This window comes from Phascolarctos cinereus, unplaced genomic scaffold (assembly GCF_003287225.1).
Source record: "Phascolarctos cinereus isolate Bilbo 61053 unplaced genomic scaffold, phaCin_HiC Scaffold_2;HRSCAF=192, whole genome shotgun sequence".
Classification (NCBI taxonomy): domain Eukaryota; kingdom Metazoa; phylum Chordata; class Mammalia; order Diprotodontia; family Phascolarctidae; genus Phascolarctos; species Phascolarctos cinereus.
This window is the reverse complement of record NW_027555625.1, coordinates 314,363,224-314,386,184: the sequence shown is the minus strand read 5'-3', so window position 1 is coordinate 314,386,184 and position 22,961 is coordinate 314,363,224. Positions and strand designations below refer to the sequence as shown.

General features: G+C 45.1%; 2 protein-coding genes across 2 annotated transcripts in view; one reads left to right on the top strand and one right to left on the bottom strand.

Moving 5' to 3' along the window:
* The window catches only part of TTLL9 (tubulin tyrosine ligase like 9), a 36,771-nt gene extending 17,262 nt beyond the window's left edge, over positions 1–19,509 (bottom strand). The window contains 5 exon segments of the mRNA XM_078150201.1: positions 13,138–13,323; positions 13,637–13,748; positions 14,637–14,729; positions 15,692–15,735; positions 19,362–19,509. Coding sequence (XP_078006327.1) covers positions 13,138–13,323; positions 13,637–13,748; positions 14,637–14,729; positions 15,692–15,735; positions 19,362–19,376 — 450 coding nt within the window. The 5' untranslated portion in view covers positions 19,377–19,509.
* DUSP15 (dual specificity phosphatase 15) overlaps positions 1–22,961 on the top strand; it is a 53,650-nt gene that overhangs the window by 16,877 nt on the left and 13,812 nt on the right. The window contains 2 exon segments of the mRNA XM_020990708.2: positions 20,854–21,096; positions 22,603–22,636. Of these exon segments, the coding sequence (XP_020846367.1) occupies positions 20,854–21,096; positions 22,603–22,636 (277 nt within the window).

Genomic DNA, 22,961 nt, shown 5'->3' with positions numbered 1-22,961 from the left:
TCTAGAAGGTGTTTTTAAGGATTAAGGAGATCTCAGTGTGTTTGTAGGCAGGCAGCAAGGAGACGTTTTAATAGGTAGAAATGGAAGATTTCTCCCAAAAATAGAGAGAAATTGAAGATTAGAGAGAAGTGATGCCGGGGGGGGGGGGAATCTGCTAGCGAAGATCAGAGAGGATGGGATCAAGGATACATGTTGAGTTGGCCTTGTTAAGATGGGCCATCTCATCATTAGAGAATAAAGTAAGGAGGATATTGGGGGGGAGGTGGCAGAATGATTTCAAGGCATGACAAAATGAGAGAGGTGAGAAGAGCAAACTCCAGGAAGTGATCTCAATTGTCTCGGTAAAATATGAGGTGAGGTCCTCAGCTGAGAGGGTAGGTAGAGGTGTGCTCTGGGAGGATAAAGAGAGAAGAAAAAGCTTGGAACAGTGATTGTGGAAAGTAGAACAAAGAATTAGTTATCAGAAAGGAATAAAAGGATTGCCTTCCTATGCCAAAGGACCCAGTCAGCACACTTGCCTGGCTTCTGTCAGCTCTGTTCAATAGCTCATGAGTAGAACAGAAAAGACAAATCAGGTGAGGAATCTGGAGCTGGGCTTTGGCAAGGCATGAGCATTGATAAGACAAAGACACAAAGGATTCAAGAGTATAAGATGGTGTAGAGTTGAGATGGTTCATTAACAGGTCTGTCTTAGGAAGGGCAGAGAATGATGGCACTGAGAGGTGGAGGGATTGGTGGTCACCATAAGAATGAAGAATGTTACAGGTTCATAAGGAGTAAGGCACAGGGAGACATGGAATGATAAATTATGACCAGACAAAGGAATTTCGGGGTTCTTGATGGGGGAGGGGTAGAATACTTATGGGTGATGACAAGGTGACCACCTTTCACTGTAGCTGAGGTAGAATGAGTGGAGAAGTTGGTCATGGGAGTTGAACGGACTGATGGACTGGAATGTCAGAGTACTGGAGTGAACATCAACATGTATGTTGATAGCCTAGTATGAAGATAAGAGCTGAAATGGACAGAGAAACAATGAGCCACACACTGAACTCTTGAAGAAAGAGGTGTGGGGAAGGGGTCATCCTTAGGGTTATCAGTTAATAGCCACAAGGACTGGAATCCGGTGATGAATTTGGGTAGAGTGAACTTAAAAGAGAGAAGCTGCTTAGTGATAGTGATAGATGGAGAGTCTGGCAGTGGCAATGGAGAGCAACGGGTGCTCAAACTTTCTCTCTAGAACCACTGAGTCACTGGGAGTACTGGCAGAGGGTTCAGCCAGCAATATAAGGACATCCAGTCTCTATGAGTGGCAGAAAGATGGAAGGCCCATATGAGAAAGAGGTCTAGAATGAAGGGAAGTGTTCATTACAGATCAGGAAGTCCAGGAGGCTCAGAGGAAGGGGCAGGCAGATAAGGTGTGGGACATTGTGGGGTAGGGCTGAGGTGGACAGGTATGAGACACTGAGCCACAGCAGGCTTGCTCTTGGGAAGTAGAAAACTCAGATCAAGGGATGAAGTAAGTAAGAGTAAGGAGAGAGTCTGCTAACCGTTGAAGAGTGAAATAGAATGTCTGTGGATTGGAGTAGCTCTGCTGATAAAGGCAGAGGAGTGGAATGTTCCAGGTCTCTGATCAGACTCCCTAATTTGATAATAACATTTCATAGAAATTTAAAACACAGAATGTCAGAGTAAGCTTAGAGATCATCTAGATCCAGCCCTCTTATTTTCAGGGCTGGGGGGGGGCAGGGATTAGCACAATCCCCCCTTCCTCCGCCAACCATGCTTTCCCATGTTCATGTACACTCCCTTCTTCGATCCTCACAACAACCCTGTGAGGTCGGCCGGCCAGAGAGAATTATCCCCATTTTGAAGATGAGAAAAATAAATGCCCAGAGAAAGAAATGTCTTGTCTAAGATCACCTGGCTAATAAGTGGTGGGGCTGGGACCAGAACTCAGTTCTCCTGACTCTAGGGCCAGTGTTCTTTCCACTCTATGCCCCGTCCTGTGGCTGGAGGGAGGGGAGACAGGTGACCTCAGGGCCCAAGGTGCGCCATCTACAAACCATAACCTTCTAGCTCAGAGGTGGAGGAAGCCTCTACTTCAATCCTCTTCTCACAGACTAACTCCTCCTCTTAATGATATTCCCTTTACTGCTGCTAATTAAGGTTGTGAGAATCAGTCTAATTTGGGGTTTCTAGTTACCAATTAGTACAAATTACCCTTTGTCAATGTGGATAATAGCTAGTTGGAATCATCCAGGCCTCAGATTCCAGTGCTCATTTGCATAATTACCTACTGAGTGTTCAGAATACAGCACCTCTCCTCTGCTTCACTCCCAGAGGTCCAGCTTAAGGTCAAGCGCTTCTCACCTCTCTTCTGACTACTGCAGGTGGTCACACAGTTCCCAATCTCTCCTTTTCCGAGATCGCTGTTCTCCCCCTCCAACACGCCAGGCACAAGCTGCTTTTGTCACCTTCCTAATACACATATTTGATCCTGACTTCTCAGGGCCTACAAATTAAAAGTCTAAACTCTTCACAGTCTGACCCTACTCTACCTTCCAGCCGGGGGGTATTGGGAGACCCAAATGAGATAACGGATGTAAAGCATTTTGCAAACCTATATTAATGCCTATCATCATCATCATCATCATCATCATCATCATCATTATCACATCATCATCAATTAGCATCCAGTCATCAGGCCTTCCATCTAGTGATGATTTCATCCTCTGAAACTTCTACTGCCCTCTGTTTATTGAGCAATGCAGGCAGGTGCTGGCAAATGTTTAACTAGGGGGAGGGGACCGTATGCAAACACTCTTTTATGTTTAATCTGCATTGTTAACACTCTCTTAAGTCTAGACAATAAGCAAAACAATAAATGACACCCTGATTTATAGACTGTGGATTTCTGAGGTATAAATGCTCACACTGAAAATTTAACAGTCCGGCTCTACAAAGTCAGAGCTATCTTCATCATATCTCTGCTTCCAGTGCCCTTTCTCATTACAATATGCTCCATGTTCCTTCTAGCCAAACCAGACAACTCAGAGTTCTCTAAACACATACTGTGGGACTTCCTCCTTCCCCACCTGTGTTGACATTATTCCCTTCATTTGCCCAAATCCTACCCATCCTTCTCTGAAGTACAGCATGGTCCCAAACTGAAGCTCTGGGTTTACAAAGACTGTATATAATCTTAGAGGGCTTATCACAGACTTTCAGAATTGGAAGAGACCTTTCAGAGGTCATCCAGTCCAACTTATAACAGAAAAACAATCTGCACTACCCTCAACTGTGGCCATTTGGCCTTTTCTTGAAGACCTCCAATGAAGGGGAACCCATGACCTTCAGTCTATTCCACTTTGGGACAGCTCTAATTGTATCACTTTTTTATAACATTAATGTTTTTATTTCGAGTTCCAAATTCTCTCTCTCCAATCCCCATCCATTGAAAAGGCAAGCAATATCATATCCATTACACATGTTAAGTCATACAAAACATATTTCCATATTAGATATGCTGCCAAAAAAAGCAAGAAAAATAAGCAAAGTTTAAAAAAAGTTTCATTCTGCCCTTAAAGTTCATCAACTCTCTCTCTGGATGTGGTTAACATTTTTCATCATGAGCCTTTTGGAATTGTCATGGGATCATTGTATCAATCAGAGTAGCTAAGTCTTTCACAGATGATCACTGTTACAATACTTCTGCTACAATGTTACTACATATGATGTTTTCTTGGTTCTGCTCACTTTACTTTGCATTGGTTCATATAAGTCTTCCCAGGTTTTTCTGAAACCATTCTCTCATCATTTCTTACTAGCACAACATATTTCTTCACAATCATATACCACAATTTGTTCAGTCATTCCCCAATTGATAAGCATCTCCTCAATTTCCAATTCTTTGCCACCACAAAAAGAGCTGCTATAAATCTTTTTGTACATATAAGTCCCTTCCCTTTTTCTCTGATCTCTTTGGGACACAGTAATTGTAGTGGTATTGCTGTGTCCAAGGGTATGCACATTTTTATAGCTCTTTGGGCATAGTTCCAAATTGCTTTCAAGAATGGTTGGAGCGGTTCACAATTCCACCAGAAGTGTATTAGTGTATCTATTTTTCCACATTCCCTCCAGCATTTGTTATTTTCCTTTTCAGATAGCTCAAAGTATGAGGAAGTTTTCCTTACACGAAGCCTGTTTTCTTCTTTGCAACTCCCACCCATCACTCCTAGTTCGTCTTCTGGGGCCAAGTAGAACAAGTCTAATCCCTCCTCCCACTCCATATGACAATCTTTCAAGTAACTGAAGACAGATACAGTGTCCCAGCTGAGCTTCTCTTTGCGGGCTAAGGATCCCTAGTTCCTTTAACAAACCCTCATATGGCATTGACTCCAGGCTCTTCATCGTCCCAGGCGCCCTCCATTTGGATGGCCTCCAGCTTATCAATACCTTCCAGAAATGTAGTGCCCAAAATGGGATGCATCACTTCCCTTCTTCTGCTGAGGGTACTCCCATCCAGCCACCAGGCTCTGCAAGCTAGGAGTCATCCTTGACTTTCCCCTTCCTCCCACAACAACCCCCACATCCAACGGGTTGTCAAGTCTTGTTGACACCACCTCCACAACATCTCTCACATCCATCTCCTCCTCTCCACTCACACAGCCTCCACCATAGTTCAAACCCTCAGCACATCGCGCCTGGATCACTGCAATACCTTCCTGATGAGTCTCCAGGCCTCTTGTCTCTCTCCTATCTAATCCATCCACTAGAGAGCTGCCAAACATGTTCCTAAAGCACGGGTCTAACCACATCACTCTACTCAAGAAATTTCAGTGCCTTCCCAACGTCTCTATGATCAAACACAGATTCTTTTGTCTGGCATTAAAAGTTCATTACAATCTGGCTCCAGACAATCTTTCCAGGCTCCTTGAACAATACTCTCTTTCATGTACTCAACATCCTAGCCAAACTGGCCTGGTTATTGTTCTTCATGACCACAACATTCCACCTGCCATCTCCAAGCCTTTGGACAGGCTGTCCCCCACACCTGGAATTCACTCCTTCTTCACTGGTGCCTCACAGAAACCTTAGCTTCCTCCAATGGTTCAGCTCCAGAGCCAATTCCAATAGAAGGCTTATCCTGATATCACCAATTGCTAGTCCCCCAATTCACCATCTCCCCCTACCCCAATTACTTTGTACTGTAGTTGCTTTGTAGAAACAGTGTATCATCATGGACAACCTCTGAGTTAGGAAGATCTGGGGTCAAGTCATATATTGCCTTTGTCAGTCTTGTGCTGATCTGCATAGGTACAGGTAGTTTCTTCATTTGGGAATTTCTTATACAAATGAAATCAAAAATCTAGTCCCTATGCCTAAATGCTTTGTATAGATTTCATACTTACTGATCTGCTTTCATGTTATTTCCCCCAATAGAATGCAAGCTCCCCAAGTGCAGGGATGCCTAGCACCTAGTATATTTAGTGCCTGATATATTTATCGTTCAGTTGTGTCAGACTCTTCATGACCCCATTTGGGGTTTTCGTAGCAAAGATCCTAGAATGGTTTGCCATTTCCTTCTCCAGCTCATTTTACAGATGAGGAACTGAGGCAAACAGGATTAAGTTGCCTTGCCTAGGGCCACACAGCTTCAGATCTTCCTGACTCCAGGCTGAGCACTCTATTTACTGTACCACCGAGCTGCCTGAGGCATTTAATAGATGCTTATGGTAGACTCTAGTAAACCTCCACCTCTTTCTTCCTGGAAGCTCAGCCTCTTACTGTAGTTCACATTACATTTCCTGGCTGACCTATCATTGTTGACTCATATTGAGCTTGCAGTCATAAACCATTCTATGTGACTTAGACCTTCACTCAGGCTTTCCCATGAGAAAATTAGAATTTTACTTATTTTGCTCAGGGTGTCCCATGGGAACATCAGAGTATATAGCTCCTGTCTAAATCTCCACAAAAAGGAAATGCAAGCACTTAACCTAATACACTGAATATAAGACAAACTTTATTTCAGATGAAAAAAAAATACAAAACATAAAGTACTTTAATCCAGGCCCACAAACAGTCAAGACAATTCTTCTTTCTTCACTGGTGAGCAGTGCTGTCTTGTGGTTTTGAATCTACTGTAAAACCCCACCTTCTTAGTTCAAAACTACATTTCACGGAGTGCTACTAATGTCTCCTTGGCAAAATGGATTTACCTCCCAACAGGAGCAAACAAAACACAACGAACAGTATAACATATGCTACTCCTGGTATGGGACCAATAAAAACTAAGAAACAATCCATAATAAAACACCACCTCCTCAGCTTCACCCATGTAGCAGCCTCTCCCGCACTAGATCAAAGACTATTCTAATGCCAGAAGTTCTAGTAAATGCACAGTTTACTTTGCTTGGCCTTCATGGGTGCAATAGAGATAATACAGTTTATAGTTGAACTGATTCCAACTCATCCATTCAGCAGGGCCAGTCTTGATATGAAGACTTGGGAACTATGGACCCAGAATCAGGATCTCAACTCCTCCTCTAGTCTTTGTAGTTGCATATCCCTGATCAAAAATATATATATGAGAATGTGTTTGCTCTTTAGGAGTTTTGCAACGGCAAATGCCAACTTTCCATCATGAATGTAAAAGAGTTGCTATTTCTTGCCAGAGAACATGTACAAGCGTGGGTAGTTACACTGATAAACTGAGACCTTTTTCTCTTCGACATTAGAATCACTGTGAAAGTCCCCTTCTCCCATCCTATCTGAGTCAGAATTCATATCTAGAATTGAAATGGAAAAACTGTAACTTACCTTTAAAGCAAAGGGTTATTGTTCTTGGAGAAGCAAACCCCAAGGCTTTTCTGCTTAGGTTAGAGATAAAGAAAATTCCTTAGGATACTTTGATTATTTTCCATTTACCTCCTCAATTTCACTATTTTTCTTACATTACTAAATTTTTAGGAAGCTCTCTCCCATCTCCAAAAGTCAAATAATTCTCTCACTTCCAAGTGAAGTAACTTTTTACAGCACCCTACCTAGTTCTTGTAAATAACACATTTACTATCCTAACCAGAGGTAAGACAGATGAATCATTGATCCCATTCTTACTATCCCATCCAACCAATCACTGTTCCAGGAATTCCTGGGAACTAGAAAAACTGAAATATCTCTATTTCAGAAATGGGACCCTTTTTTATATAAAAAAAGAAAACCTGCAAGCCATCTTAGGAAGATTTTTTTTATTCAATTTTCATTTTCATTTTAGAATTCTTTCTCTCCTGACAAGAAAAAACATTTTTTAAAACTAAAAATATGTATAGTCAAGCAAAACAAATTTCCACATTAGCTATGTCAATAAAGGAAGGAAGGAAGGGATTCTGAGTTTATGAAAGGTATTAAGCAGCTCTACCCCTAATCCCATCCACTCCACCCCACCTCCTCCCATACCCAAATAGCTGGTGGTAAGCCATCTGTGGTTCAGCCCCTGAAATCCTTGAAGGTTAGTTACAACTCTCTCCCTCCCCACTAGCCTATTGCTGAGATACTCCCCTTTCTCTTAAGCTACCCACTTTCTTCCACTGGCCAGTATCTCAGCTGGTAGCAATCCAAGTCAAAACAGGTCTGAGGAGCCTGTCACCTGAGATCCATTATTCTGAGACCACTATTGACTACAAGGAATACCCTTCATGCAAGATTTATGCATGTAGCCTGCTTCTTCCTCCCGTGGCCTTTAGTTTATCACAAATCACTAATTTATTGGGCAATGGACAAATTAATATAGGAGTATTTTATACTCCTACAGGAGTATCAAATAGGAGTATTTGATAAATCTTTTTATTTTCATTAAACCTTAACAGTAACCCTGACTCTTGGCGAGGGGGAGAGGAGAGGGGAAGGGGGAGGGGAGAAATAAGCATCCCCACCCCAGAGTCCCTCTGCTCTGTGCAGCAAGGGAACAAGGGAGGAGGACGGGGAAGGACCAAGAGAGGGAAGCTATGATGCTCCCCTCTCTGCACTCTCTAGGCCAGCCAGAGTGTCCTTGCTGCTCCTCATACATGACCCTTCACCATCTGTCTTTATGCCGCTGCAATGGCTGTCCCCTCTATGCCTGGAATGTAGTCCCTACCAACCTCCAGCTCTTGGAAATCTACAGTTTTCTTCAAGACCCAGAACAAGCAACACCTCCTACAAAAGGCCTTTCTTGCTCCCCCAGCTGCCAGTGCCTCCCTTTCCCAAATTAACTTCATTTTTTTTTGTTTATGCCTCTGCTAGATCCCCACTACATATATTCATGGTGTCTCCCCAATAGAATGGAAGTTCCTTAAGGGTAGGGACTGTCTTATTTTTGGTATCCACCTAGCACAGTGCCCAGCAAAAATATAGCACTTAATCATTCTCATTCTCTCTCTCTCTCTCTCTCTCTCTCTCTCTCTCTCTCTCTCTCTCTCTCTCTCTCTCTCACACACTCACACACACACATCTTCTCATCTCCTCTCCCTGTCTACTAGTTCCTTCTCTACCGCCTTCAAACACACCCAGGGCTCCTCCATACTTGCATCCCTCTCCCTATCCATTACCTCAACCTACCACCCTATATCTCTACTCCATTTCTTGGCCGAACTCCTAGAGAAAGCTGTTTAAACTCCTTTCCAGAGCTCTAATTCAGTCCTCAGCTGGCTTCCAACCTCATTACTCAGCTGAAACTGCTTGCCAATCATCTCTTAACCAATAATCCTGACAGTCCTTTCCCAGTCCTCATCCTTGCAGACCTCTCTGCTGCACCTGCAGTGTTGAGCACCTTCTCTCCCTGGATGCTCTCTCATCTCTGGGTTTTTATGACACTATCCTACCTGTCTTGACAACTCCTCTGTTTCCTCTGGATATCAGGCCCCCGACCTGTGAGTGCTCCCCCTAAGACAGTCCTAGGCTCTCTCCTCTTTTTCCTTACACTCTCTCAATTCTTGGCCTCATCAGCTCCCATGGGTTTAATTATCACATCCACACAGCTGCTCACACATCTATATGTCCAATTTCAGCCTCCTTCTGGTAATGTAGGATTAAGTCCTACTGCTTACTGGACATTTTGAAAGGGATGGCCCAAGAGACCGTTTTAACTCAACATGTCCAAAAGAGAAGTGGTCATCTCTTCCCCAAAACCTACTCCTATTCAGAACTTCCCTATATCTGTCAGAAGCACCTCTATTCTTCCAGCCTCTCAGCTTTACAACCTTAGTGTTACCCTCAACTCCTCACCCACTCATGTATCAGCTTGCATAGCCAATCAATTGTTGAATTTTGCCTTTTCCACCTTCATATATTTCTCATCTCTTGCCTCATCTCTTCCCACTCTAATCCATCCTTTTCACAACTACCAAAGTGATTTTGAGTGATTTTCCTTAAACACAGATCTATGTTATTCCCCTTCACAATAAATTCTAGTAGATTCCTAGTGCCTCGAGGATAAAATATAAACTCTTCTGTCCCCTTCCACCAAAACCACCTGGACTTTGCTCCTGGGTCCCTGAGCCCTTATAGCTTAATTTTCACTTTGTCTTGACCAAACCAGGACTCCAAGTACTTCCCAACCATTTCCAAACCATGACTTTATTCCCCTGGCTTCTATCTACCCTTTATGTGTTGCCTTCCCCAGTGTAAATCTCAGATTCTCGAAGGCAGAGACTTTCTTGCTTGCCTAGATCTGTATCTCCGATACTTAGCAAAGTGTCTGCCCATTAGTAAGCTCTTAGTAAATGCTTGATTATTCATTCATTCATTCATTCATCACAGCCTAGTTGAACCAGCAAGGTACCCTGAGGGAGAGACAGTAGGTAGCATATGCCAGCTGAGCCAAACCAATGCCACCACTTCGACCACCACCTTCCTCCCTGTAGCCTGATGGAGACAGTCTAAGACCCTATACTCAAGAATTCCAAGAATATGCTTCAGTATCAACGTCTCTCCTACCCCCAGGTCACAAGCCCTACTTCCAGCCCAGCCCTCAACACATATCATAGGAAGCAACCCCTATAAAGATGTGGGTTGGCAAATGCCTCTGCAGGTGCTAAAGCCCCCACTTCCCGAGACCCAGAAAAGAAAGTTCTCAACATCAAAGTCCTTAACACTGTCACATGATTCAAAATCAGAAACAGATAAGATTTTATTAGTGGAAACATCAAAGAAGATGCATTACCATCTGTTTTGCTGCCGTACCCTAAGGACTATGGACCCTTCCCATCTGACTTGCAGCTGAAATCTCCTAGGTGTTGTCTCCCCCGCTAAAATAGGAGCTCTGTGTGAGCAAGGTCTGTGCATAATTTTCTATTTGTAACCCAAGCACTTAGCACGGTGCTTTGCATATAGTACGTGCCTAATAATCCATCTTTCTGGCTTAATTCTACTTTACTCTCCTCCCCACATTCTTCAATCCAGAGAAACTGGCCTCATCCTGATCCTCAAATACTACACTCCATTCCCATCTGTCTCCCTGCTTGTGTGGTAGTTGTGTCAGCGCCTGGGCCTCTCACCTCTGCCTTAAAGAATCCTTCACTTCCCTGGAGTCTCTACTCAAGCTTCTCTCTAGGATGGTTTTACTGATTCCCTCAACTGATAGTGTTCTTTCTCCCTCTGTAACTATGTTGTATTTAACCACCTTGTTTATTTTGTGTTCTTACTAGATATGCTTATAAATGTAGAGACTGTCTCCTCCAACAGAACAAAGCTTCTAGAGAATAGAAAGATTTTCATTTTGTTGTTACTTTTAGCACATAGAGACACTTCAAAAGTCTGTTGATAACTGGCTTTTGATAAGGATGACTGAGACACTCATCTAGTGTAGCCTGCATTATTCTACTCAATCCTGTAATCACTTAAACTATTGGATTTAACAGGAGTTACAAAGGATTTCAAACATTTAAGAAGTACCAAAAGAATTAGCAAAAGAATAGGGAAAACCACCTCTGCAAACACACACTAGAAGGAGAGGCAGGATGGATTAAGGCCTTCACCCTGGGAGGTAACCTTTGAAAGGGACTCTCTGCTGGGATGGGTATGGTAAGATCTCTGGTACAGCCTGACGGAGATTGGCCAGCTTCAGCTGCCTAACACCTGGACCTCCATGCAGCACGTCTCTCAGTTTTCAAAGTCTGGATATTTCCTCCTCTTGCCCTGTGAGGTGTCAGGAATTGCTTAGACTTCTGGTTCCTGGATGCCACTACTACAGCATCTGGCTACAAAGTTTCCCCTCTTCTTCCCTCTAACTTGAAAGTCTTCTCACCTCTAATCAGAGTCTGCACCTCTTGAGAGTTAGTTGATTTCAGTCCTTCTGTCTACAGGACATATTTGAGAAAAGGTCTCAGAGCCACTTGGGGCCACCTTTTGTCACCTCCAATGTCTTCCTGCCCATCACTGTTTTCTCTGAACAATTAGGAGGCTGCCTTTGATACACTTACAGCAACAGAGGTGTAACAGGTGATTTTTATCATCTAGTGTAGCCTGCATTCTATTGAATCCTGTAGGTCATACCAAGGTCATACCAAGTACATTGGCAAAAATGACTAAAGATGAAAAAGGTAAACATTAAAGAAGCTACAGAAAGATATACATACTGGTACACTGTCAATAGAGCTGTAAATTGATCCCAAAATTCTGGAAAACAATTTGGAATTATGCTAAAAATAAGTGACCAAAATGTCCATACCTTTTAACCCAGAGGTTCCACTGCTAATCATATATCCTAAGGAGGTCAAAACCAGAAAGGTCCCATAGACACCAAAATATTCATAGTAGCACTTCTTTTGGTACCAAAAAACTGGAAACAAAAGGGACGCCTATTGATTTGGGAATAGCTAAACAAATTGTGGTACATGAATATAATGAAGTATTACTGCACCATAAGAAACAATGAAGATGAAGAAATCAGAGAAGCATGGGAAGATTTAGATGAAGTAAGCAGACCCAGAAAAATAACATGCACAATGACTACAACAATGTAAATAGAAAGAACAACAAAATAAAACAACGCTATATAATTACATTGATCAAGCTTGGCCCCAGAAAATTGATGAGAAAAAGCGATCTCTTCTTTGTAGAGTTGAGTATACAGTGGGGATGGAACAGGGGTATGCTGCAGCTCCAACCAGTTTGGAGAGCTGGTTGTTAAATTTCCAGTATGAGAACCTCAAAGGGATAGAGAAAATGCTAATTGAAGATTAAACTTAAAAGTGTTATCGTGCACACTTCTTTTCCCTTAGACGTTTAACTGTTAAAACATTTACCAGCATATGATTAGGTGTGGTTAGTTTTATTGCATTTGCTTCTCCCTTTGCTTTTTTATTCTTTGTTACAAGGCAAAGGGGGTAGGGAAGCCAGGGATACTGGAGAACATAAAGGACAAAAAGAACAAACTATTTCAATAAAAATGAAAAGGGGAAAAAGTCAATGAAGCCTAGACTTTTCTGTCCCTCCAAAAAAGTTTTCCAAAGACATCTTTAACGCTTGACCCAACACTCAATGAACATCGTTAAATATCCCAGACAAGACCCCCATAAATACAGCCCAGTCTGCTCAGTGCTAGATTCATCCCAGGTTCCATTCCCCATCCAAGCTTAGCTGGGAACCTCCAAAATTAGCTAAATTCCACTTGAACCAAGCTAGCAAACCAGAGAAGGGACATGCATTTTAAAATTAAAATATTTAGTCAAGAATAAATCTATTAGAAAAGGAGTAGGGAAGAGAATCTCTACAAACATAAACACTCTAGGCAGGGGTGGGGAACCTGCAGTCTAGAGGCCACATGTGGCCCTCTTGGGCCTCAAGTGTGGCCCCTTGACTGAGTCCAAGTTTTACAGAACAAATTCTTTTATTAAGGGGATTTGTTCTGTGAAGTTGTTTGAAGCCTGCTTCAAGCCCAGGGCTTCGGCCTCCAAACCCAGGGTTCTCCCCACCTTCCTTGTAGAATTCTCAAGAAAAGCAGCTGAGAAGGAACAGGGAGTATATTCATTATCTCTGAGTCCTATGGACTGATTTCTCTGATGCCTTAGAACCATGGCTTCCTGCTGTGTGTGTGTGTGTGTGTGTGTGTGTGTGTGTGTGTGTGTGTGTGTGTAATGACTTTCTTGGACTCACAGGTTTCATGATCCAGGTAATGCCAGGAGTTTTTCTAAACTCCTCCACAAAGAGATGATAATCAGAAGGCAGTTCAAAGGTCTTAGGGAAGAAGTCACACTTAGCTGCTTCTAATTTGCCCACATCTCTCTCCAGCTGCTTCCGAAAGCGTTTCAGGTTCTTTACCATGTAGTTCTTCCTCGTCAGCTGAGGGACCACATAGGAACAGGGTCAGCCAGTCCTCTCTCCTACCTGAGCCTTGCATTCAACCCATGCCCCTCACCTCTGGCCCCCCACGTGCATCTGAACCCTTATGCCCATGGCCAGGCCAAAGCCTGTGCTGCTAGGCTCTGTGCCCATGCTCAATTTATACTGCTGCCTGGAGAAAGCGATTCCCTTCAGCCTGGATATTCCAGCAACTCAAACAAGCTGGGAAGAAGAGACTGCCCCAAACAAGGACAAATGTAATCCTTCCAAGGGGGACCCGTTACGCCTTTCCAGCTCCCCCAAAATGCTTCACCTCGTAGTGATTTCGGAAGTGGCTGATTCGGACGTGTTCATCCATATAGGTGTGGTCAAAGTTCTCCCGAAGCCAGCTGACGTCACACCAGTAGAAATCCCATTCCCCCTCACTGCAGGAAACACAAGCTTTGGTCACCAAGGAAACTTGAAGGATTGTAGTCTTGACAATTGAGAGTGGCTGGGGAAACCACAACCCAACCTTCCTACTCTCTGACTACTGAAGGGGCAGGGCCTAAGGCCCAGAGAAGGCCTACCTACAGGTCAAGGGCACCAGAGAAAGACCCCTCTGGACAAGGAATCAGGGGAACTGGATTTAGGCCTTGACTTTTCCAGGATTCAAATACAGATCCTCTCACTCCAAATCTACTCCTCTATCCACTTCAGAACACTACCCCCCTATTCATGCATTAGTACAGATAATGGAGAGTTAGCTGGAAAAGGAACCCTTGAGATAGGAGAGAAATAGGAAAAGAAAAATATTCTGGAATTCAGCTAAAAGGTCTCACAAATGAATGAGTTCTCAGATGACTGAGCACCCAGACCTATATTCAAAGGAGTTAGTTCTGCAGGATACAAAGAAACACCTAGGAGGGTCCCTGCTGCCTCCCTGTGGAGGTAGGGCTAAGATTTCCTGTCCCCATTCCCTTTTGGCTTGGAGGGGCAGCAGAGATGGGAGTTAGAGAACCATATGGAGATGGGAGCTTGGCTTTTTCCTATACATTCTCAATAGGAAAACCACTGGTCACTTGGAAAAGTGGCTCTTCAACCTTGAGCAGTTCACCCACTAAACTGGGGGCTGTACCTGAGGTCATACAGGGGGCTGAGACAAAAAGACCCTTAAGCACAGTCTGGATTGAGCAGATTGCTTTCTTTGTGGTGAGTTCCAATGTGTGAATGGTCAAGAACTACCCCCTCCTCTCCTTAACCAAGGGAAAATGGGAATCCAAAGGATAGCAGGAAACACTCAAAGCAGAGAAGTGAGGGAAGGGCTGCCTTACTCCTTCACTTCCACCCAGCCAGGCCTGCAGCGAAGGACGTCCGTAAGAGTATTCATGACAGCACACTTGAATCGGATGCATACTTTCTGGTCCCTAAGAGACACATCCACATCAAAAATTTCAGAAAGTCAACAACTTTCCAAGGGAAGTTCTGGGAAGGCAGAAGAAGGATATGAAAAGAAGGCTGTAAGTCTCTTCCCTCCGCCTCTCCTTCCTTCCCTTGCCTTCCCCACAGCCTTCCAACCTGTCTTTCAACTCCCTCCTAGCTTCAGAATTTGGAATCCCAAGACCCTGAGCTTAGGATCCTGCAATTTCTAAAAGTGAGGAGTGAACAACTAGGCTAAGTAAGGGGAAAAAAAAACTATGGAGAAGATAAGGGAAGAGATTTTGCTGTTGCCAATCAAATAAAACAAACGACAAAGTTTATCTCGCACACACTTAAGAATCCCAGACTGTCAGGTCTAAGAGTGAACTTCTATGCCATCTAGCCCAATCCTCTCATTTTATGGATGGGAGGAAAAAAATGAGGCCCTCATCAGGGAAACAGAATGCGTTATAGATCACAGACTTATATCTGGAAATGCCTTTCCAGGTCATCTGGTTGTCTGACCCCCTCATTTTATAAATGAGGAATCTGAGGCCCAGAGAGGTTAAGCCACTTGCCCAGTCACAGAGATAATAAGGGCATAGTCAGGATTTGAACACAAGTCTTGTTACTCCACAGCTAATGTTCTTTCCACCACTGCTCAGCTGGAATGACTTTGGAACAATTACAAAATCCAAAAGCATTCTGCCCTTCTAGTCACTCAGTTCTCTGGCCAGGTGAGTGACTTCAGGAGGAACAACTCTGCGCCTTGCCTTCTCATTTGCAAAACAAGGGCCACAAAGCCACTACTGCTATGCTCCCAGAAGCTGCTGGGAGGATCAAGGGAGATAACAGAAGCTGAACAGCTTTACAAACGCTGGAGCCACGCGCTATATAACTGCTTCTGGCCTCGGAACCGGACAACCAAAGCCCTTTCCTTCTTGTCTTCCTCCAAAGCCAGGCCACTCACCGCTCTTTCGCCTTTGGTGCACCATGGCCCTTAGCACACTGATTCTGGAATTTAAAAAAAGGAGGCAGGAGATCAGCAATTCCACCAGGCAGGAGAACTCGACAGCAGGAACTGCCTGAGGTCTCCCTATGCAGGGCCCTTTTCTTACAGTTGTGCTGAAGGACAGGGAAGAGACCAACACGTTCTACCAAAGGTCAGACTGTTGCCAGATGAAGGGAAGGAGGCCTTGTGAGGCCGGTCTCTGTGTCTGTGGAGATATGGGACCATTTTGTTCTTGGATCACAAACCACCGCCTGGGCACAAAACCTTGGGCAAGTCCCTTCTGTTCTCTGTGCCTCCATTTCTCCCTCTTTAAAATGGAGAAGTTACAGAAGCCCCAGAGTTAGATTAGACCAAACCAACCAAGTAATAAGTAGGCATTATCTCCTGTGTGTCAGAGCTTACATTCTGACAGTGAAACAACATGTACACAAATAAGCAAAGTATACACAAAACAAAACACAAAGTAATTTGGGGAAGAAGGCCCTAGAAGCAGAGGGGATCAGGAAAAGCCTCCAGTAGGAGGTCGTTCTTGAGCTAAACTTTAAAAGGAAGCTAGGAATTGTACAAATCAGAGGTAAAGAAGGAATGCTTTCCAGGCAAGGGGAGAGGCATTGAGAGGGAGAGGCAACAGCTAAATAGTGCACAGTGCAGCTAGGCTGGAGCCAGAGAGCGAGGGGATTTCAATAGCGAAAGGGCTGTGTTTTAACCTGGAGACAACAGAGAGCCACAGGAGCTTTCTCAACAGGCAGTAGCGGGGGCAGACCTGTCCTTTCAGACAGGCAGCTATGTAGAGAATGGAATGGAGAAGAGAAGGACTTGAGGCCTGGAGTAGGAGAGAGGGCGGAGGTGATGTGAATGGACGAGGTCATGGGCTCAAAAGATACTGTGGAGATTGACGGGACTTGGCAACTGTTTATGAGAGGGGAGGGTGAGTGAAGGGTTAAGGATGACTCCTAAGTTACAAACTTCAGTGACCACAGGATTATGGTATCACCAACAGAAATAGGGGAGTTAGGGGGCAGCTAGGTGGCACAGTGGATAGAGCACCAGCCCTGAAGTCAGGAGGACCTGAGTTCAAATCTGGCCTCAGACCAAACACTTGATACTTACTAGCTGTGTGACCCTGGGCAAGTCACTTAACCCCAACTGCCTAAAAGCAAAAAAAAAAAAAAGAAAAGAAAAGAAATAGGGGAGTTAGGAAGAAGGTTTTGGGGAGAAAGGTAATGAATTCTATTTTGCACATGTTGGGCTTTAACAGCAGTTAATGATGCAGGTCTGGGGCTCAGGAGAGACTAAGGCTGTTTATGTCATCTATATACTTATGATAATTGAACCTATGGAAGCAGATAAAAGAGAGCAGGTGTAGAGATAGAGCCTTGGGAGATATATGTGTGTGTATGTGTGTGTATGCATGTATGTATACATATATATGTGTATATGTATATACACATACATACATATACATACACATATACATATATACCCAATTTTAGGGGGTGGGCTACGTATAAGGATCCAGCAAATGAAACTGAGAAGTAGTGGCCAGAGAGACCCAAGAACATTAACTATATGGGAAAAGAATCCCAGTTTGACAAGAGCTACTTTTGTTGTTTTTCAGTTTCAATTGTGTCCGAATCCATGATCTCATTTGGGGTTTTCTTGGCAAAAATACTAGAGTGGTTTGTCATTTCCTTCTCCAGCTCATTTTACAGATGAGGAAACTGAGGCAAACAGGGTTAAGTGATTTGCCCAGGGTCACACAGCTAATAATTTTCTGAGGCCAAATTTGAACTCAGAAAGATGAATCTTCCTGACTCCAGGCCAATCACTTTATCCATTGCACCACCTAGCTGCCCCCAAGAACTACTGGGAAATCTAAAAAATAGTTTGGCAGGAAATAGGCTTACACCTACATCTATACCACAATAAGTCTCTATAAAAAAATTTTTTTACATTGAGTTTTAAAGGAATACCCAACTTAAACAGAAATGGTCACATAATTTTTTAAATATCAGAGAAGAATGGAAGAAGATACTTTTCCCAGAGGTGATAATAAAAGGAGTCACAGACAATTTTAACTACATAAACTTTAAAACATTTCACACAAACAAAATCCAAACAGCTAGGACAGAAGGGGAAACTGTCAATTGGGAAAATAGCTCTATAACAAAAAATTCTGAAAACACGAGATCCAAATACATGACCAAGAGTTATTCCCTCAAAAATAAGTTGTCAAAGAATGTGAAGTTGGTTTTTTTTTTAATGGCAAACTATAAACAACCATATGAAAGAATACAACAAATCACTGTAACCCAAGTTGGTCTGGGCATGTCCAATTTAAATAACCTGCATCACCTACCAATTTTTCCACTAGATTCTTTTCCAACAACTGCTGTGGAAACTCTACAGAGTCCAGAACAGGCGTGGGAAACCTGCAGCCTGGAGGTCACATGTGGCCCTTTAGGGTCTCAAGTGCAGCCCTTTGACTGAATCCAAACTTCACAGAACAAATCAGATTTGTTCTGTAAAATTGGGACTCAGTCAAAAAGCCGCAGCCAAGGACCTAGAGAGCCACATAGGGCCTCAAGGCTGCAGGTTCCCCACCCCTGGTCCAGGGGGTGAAGATCCCAGTTCACTTACATTGAAGATGCCATGGCTTAAACTGGAAGAAAGGGAAGGGCCATCCTTATTTTGCTCCCTCGCTTTTATCCCTTCAGCTCAAAAGGGCCTGGATAGGGTGTTTGTTTGAGCCATGGTACCCGTGGAGCCAGGATTTCAGGTGGGGTGGTACATCAAGCCAGCCTGGCCTGGAATCTCTGAAGCCAGGGTGCCTAGGACTGGAACCCATGGTGGGTTTTGGACTTGGAAGTGTTCTATAGGAACTGTCCAGTTCTAGTAATATTACTAATAATAAAGAAGAGGGCAAATTAATTATTGTGATGTAAAAACAAAAGGTATGAATAAAATGTCATTCTTTTAAAAGAAAAGATTAAAAAAATAAGTGAAGGAATTAGACTAAACAAATCTTTAGGGCTCCTTTCAGGTCCGATAATACTTAAGGCTATACGGCAAGACCTTGAACCTAGGCTTTGCACAGGCCATGAACTGAAATGGGACCAATCAGGGAGGCAGGAGGTAAGTTCAAGGACCATCCTGCAAGCCCCTCCCACCCCAGGGGAGGTGGAGCTGACAACCTCTTTAGCCCTTTACCCCCACCTCCTCACGTGGCCTAGAACCCTGGCTACACAGGCCGTATCCAAGGCATGCCTTTGACTTGGCAGCCCGGATGCAAAGGGGAAGGATGGCAAAAAGGTTCCTAGAAAGTGATGGAAGCCTGGGAGTAAAGGTAACACTGTAAGTTCCGCCCCCTTTCGGTGAAGGACACTCCCACAGCCACTAGAAGAGAGCCTGTTTCTCTCCCTACAGACCAGCACAGCCTTAGCGGTCCAATGCATGTTGGGACTTGTAGTCTCTTGCCCCACTTGCTTTCAGAAACATGCGCAGGCCAGGAGGAGCTCTCTACTCCGTCCCCTATCCCCAGCTGACGCTGGCGTTCGTGGGCCTTCGGCAGCTTCGTCTGCCTCCTCGGGAGGACGGCAGCGCTGCTTTTGGCTCGGCCTTTTCTTACCTTCGGTTTGGACATTGCATTGCCTCCCGGACTTCTGGAGTACCCCCTGCGCCTGCCTTAAAACAACCACCGCGTCCGTCTCCTGCCTGTGCGTCGCGTTGCCGAAGCAACGCTGTGGCCCGCTTCCTCCCTCTGCTTCTTCCCCCACCTCCTCGCCCCGTCCATCAGAGACTGAGCTTGAACGCGATAGGCGGAACCGAGAGCAGGGGCGGGGCAGACACCCTATCGCAGTGCGCACCCTGGGGACTCTCTGGCACCCTCCACGTGTTTGTACCGCGCTCACCTGCCCACGGCTGAGCGTCTGTAGCCTAGTTGAGCGCTTCGCTTTACCAGGTGACGAAATTTATTTTCTGTAGGGTACGTGACTCTGGTTAATTAAAGACCAAGAGAGGGAAAGCGATCTACCCAAAGGCACATAGCAAGTGAGTGGCAGAGACAGTATTCATCGCCACCTAGGTCCTAGAAACCCTCTCTCAAGGCTCGTTGCACTGTATATGCATGCAGTACAATTATGTATCCTTGTGCTTAAGGATCCTGTGGATACCCGCCTGAGGATGATGTCACTTCCAGCCGCCCCTCTTTTCTGCTCTGTGTGTGTGTGTGTGAAGAGCCGAGGGGGTGGCTCCTCTGCGGAGGTGTCACTGTCTGCCCTCAAAAACGCAACTCAAAGAACATTTATTAAGCAACTACTGTGTGTGAGGCACTGTGTTAGACCCTGGTTATGCCAAGTGAAACATTCCTGGGCTGTCTGCACCCGTAAATAGGCTATGACTAGATTAGGGATATATTCCCTTAAGTAGACTGATCCTGGGAAGAGGTCCCTATTATTACTTCCTCCGCAACTAGAGAGTGCCATTGTTTAGAAGTCGAGAGACTTGAGTTCTAGTTGAGGCTCTATTACCAACTGAATGTGTGCCTTTGAATGAATTACTTTTCCTTAGTGCACCTTATTGTCCCCATCTGTGAAATGGTCCTTTCCAGCCCTGACATTCTATGGGTCTGTGAAACTAAGACAGATATCGTCCCATTCCTACTTCTCTCCCCCTCACTTAATATCCCCTTTCCCTCACCCAAGGTACAGAGAGGCTGTGTATCTTCAACCCAGCACAGCAATGACAGGGATCCCATCCAGAATCAGTCCCTGGAAATAACTATCTTTCCCTGTCCCCTCCTTCCTTCCTCCCCCACCCTCCCTCCCTGCCCCCTCTGCCCCCAACATGTCCAGCTTCCCACAGATCCATGCATGGTGCCTGCTTGTGACAGCCTGACAGGGTTTGCCCTCCCCCCAAAGGTGCTCACATCCCCTGGGCATGGCCAGTGGGCTCCAGGCGAGAGCCAGCCTCCCACTGCAAGGTTGAAACAATCTCTCCTTGTCCCTAGTGGGGGTACAAAAGACAGCCCTTGGGGTTAAGGGACACTGAGGCTTTTGTTCATTTAGCTTAGCCTGGCCTCCAGTCAGCAGCCCAGCAGCCTGCACATGATTAGGGAATAGGTGGAGCCTTCCGGCTCTGCCCATTGTCTCCCAGCCCTAGGCTGCCGGCCGGCTCAGGGAGAAGTAGCACCTTTGAAAGCTGGTTGGATCATCAGAGCTGGACCAGAAGGAAGAGCCCCGCGCCTGCGCCTGTATCTGACCTCCCAGGCAGCTGGGGGCCCTGTCGGGCTGGAGCCTGATTGGGAGCAGGAGGCAGGGGCAGCCGGCTGGCCCACAAGGACCATGGGGAATGGTATGAACAAGGTAAGGAGTCAGTGGGGATAGAGGGCGGGTTGAGCCTCAATGCAGACCCCCACCTGTCCAGTCCCACCATCCCCCCCAAAAGGAATTTCTTCTGAGACCAAATTGACTCAATTCTATTCAACCCACTGCGGAAGCGACTGACTGGCTCTGTGTATATCATGTCTGTCGCCTTCCCTCCCATTTCAGTTCTGTCCTTCATCTCTGCCATTCCATCTCATCCTCACTGTGTGTGACCTCCCCTTTTGGGCTATCTATCTGTCTCTGCCCCTCTCTCCCTCCCTTCCTCCATCTCTGGGTCCCTTTCTACATTTCTCTTTGTCCTGTCGGTCCCTTTTCTTCCTTGCCTCCCTCCCTCTCTCCCTCTCTGAGTCTCTGTATACTGCCTTTCTCTCCTATTCTTCCCTCTCCATCACTCAAGGCCTTTTCAGTACTTCTCTCTATATATTCTTTTTATTCCTCTCCATCCCTTTCTGTCCTTCTGTCCCCATCTCTTTCCATCTATCGTTCCTTGCATCCTCTGTATTTCTATTTTTGTCTTATCTGTACCTCTCCTTCCTTCTGTTTCTCCATCTCCAAATTTCTCTTGCAAGTGTCTGTCCTTTTTCCATCTCTGTCTCTCTATATACTTCTCCCTTTGTCCTCTGTCCCCCTTTCCATTTCTAAGTCTGCCTTTTTATTTTTCTCAATGACTTTACCTCTGTATTTCTGTCTCTCTTCTCCTAAAGGTCTGACCCTGTCCCTGTCCCTACCTGCCTTTCAGAGATCTTTTTAATTCAGGGCCAGGATTTTAGTGTTTCCTTGAGTGCAGCATATCTCTCTTCAGTATTCTGGGTGCTGAACTCCCTGTCCCCAAACTTTCCCTGGAGCCACAGTATCATATTGACCCAGGGAAGATCATCAAGATATCTACTCAGGCTAACAGGGTGCTGGACTTATCCCTGACCATCAGGATTCTTAGATTTCTCCTCCCTGATCTGGGCTGGCCCCTCAGTCCCTGGGTGCAGACTGGGTCATTCAGAAAGAAGAAAGGGTGGGTCAGATTGGGAGAGGTATCATGGGGACAGTTACAGAAGTGGAGATGGGGCACAAGGGCCAGGGGAAGATGGAAAGAAGCTATGTATCTTCAGCCAAGCTCAGGTCACTCCTTAAGGAATGTTTAGAGACCAGGCTGTTTCTGATGTCAGTATTGGTATAATTAATGGAAAGAGGTTTTGGTGGCAGAGGGCCCTGGGTTTGCATCCCAGTTCTGCCCCTTACTACCCCATAAGACCTTAGATGAATCACTTCCACTCTTTAGGTCTGTTTCCTTGCCTGCAAAGTTGAGGGGATTTGGATTGCATGATCTCTAGCTCTAAGGGTTTGAGAAGCATGGGCAGCAAGGGCCAGAAGACCTCTCCTTCATTCCAACTCGTGGACAGCCCGGTGGTTGGGTGAGGGGAGAAGGTGCCATCTTTGCAACCCCACTGTGGCCCAAATCTGACCTTCCTCCTTTCCGTGCTCCTACAGGTTCTTCCTGGACTCTATCTGGGCAACTTCATTGGTAAGCAGTGCCTGCCCCCAGGCCCCCAGCATCCAAACACTGCCCAGCCCAACCCCAGCCCCTCCCCCCCCAATCAATCCTATAGACCCAGCACTTGGATAGGCAAAACATCCCATAGCTCTCCAGGGCTAGTGAGGACAGCCTGAGACTAGGAGGCCTGGATTTGTTCCCCAAGTCCTTGGCTACCAGCTCTATGCCTCGGTTTCCCTCAGTGGAGCATAAGTTCCTCTGCCTCAGGGAAAGGTCTGAAATTCACCCAGAGGCTTTAGTGGTAGCTTCAGTTCAGACAGAACTGAGGGTGAGGTGAGAAGAATAACTGAAAGAT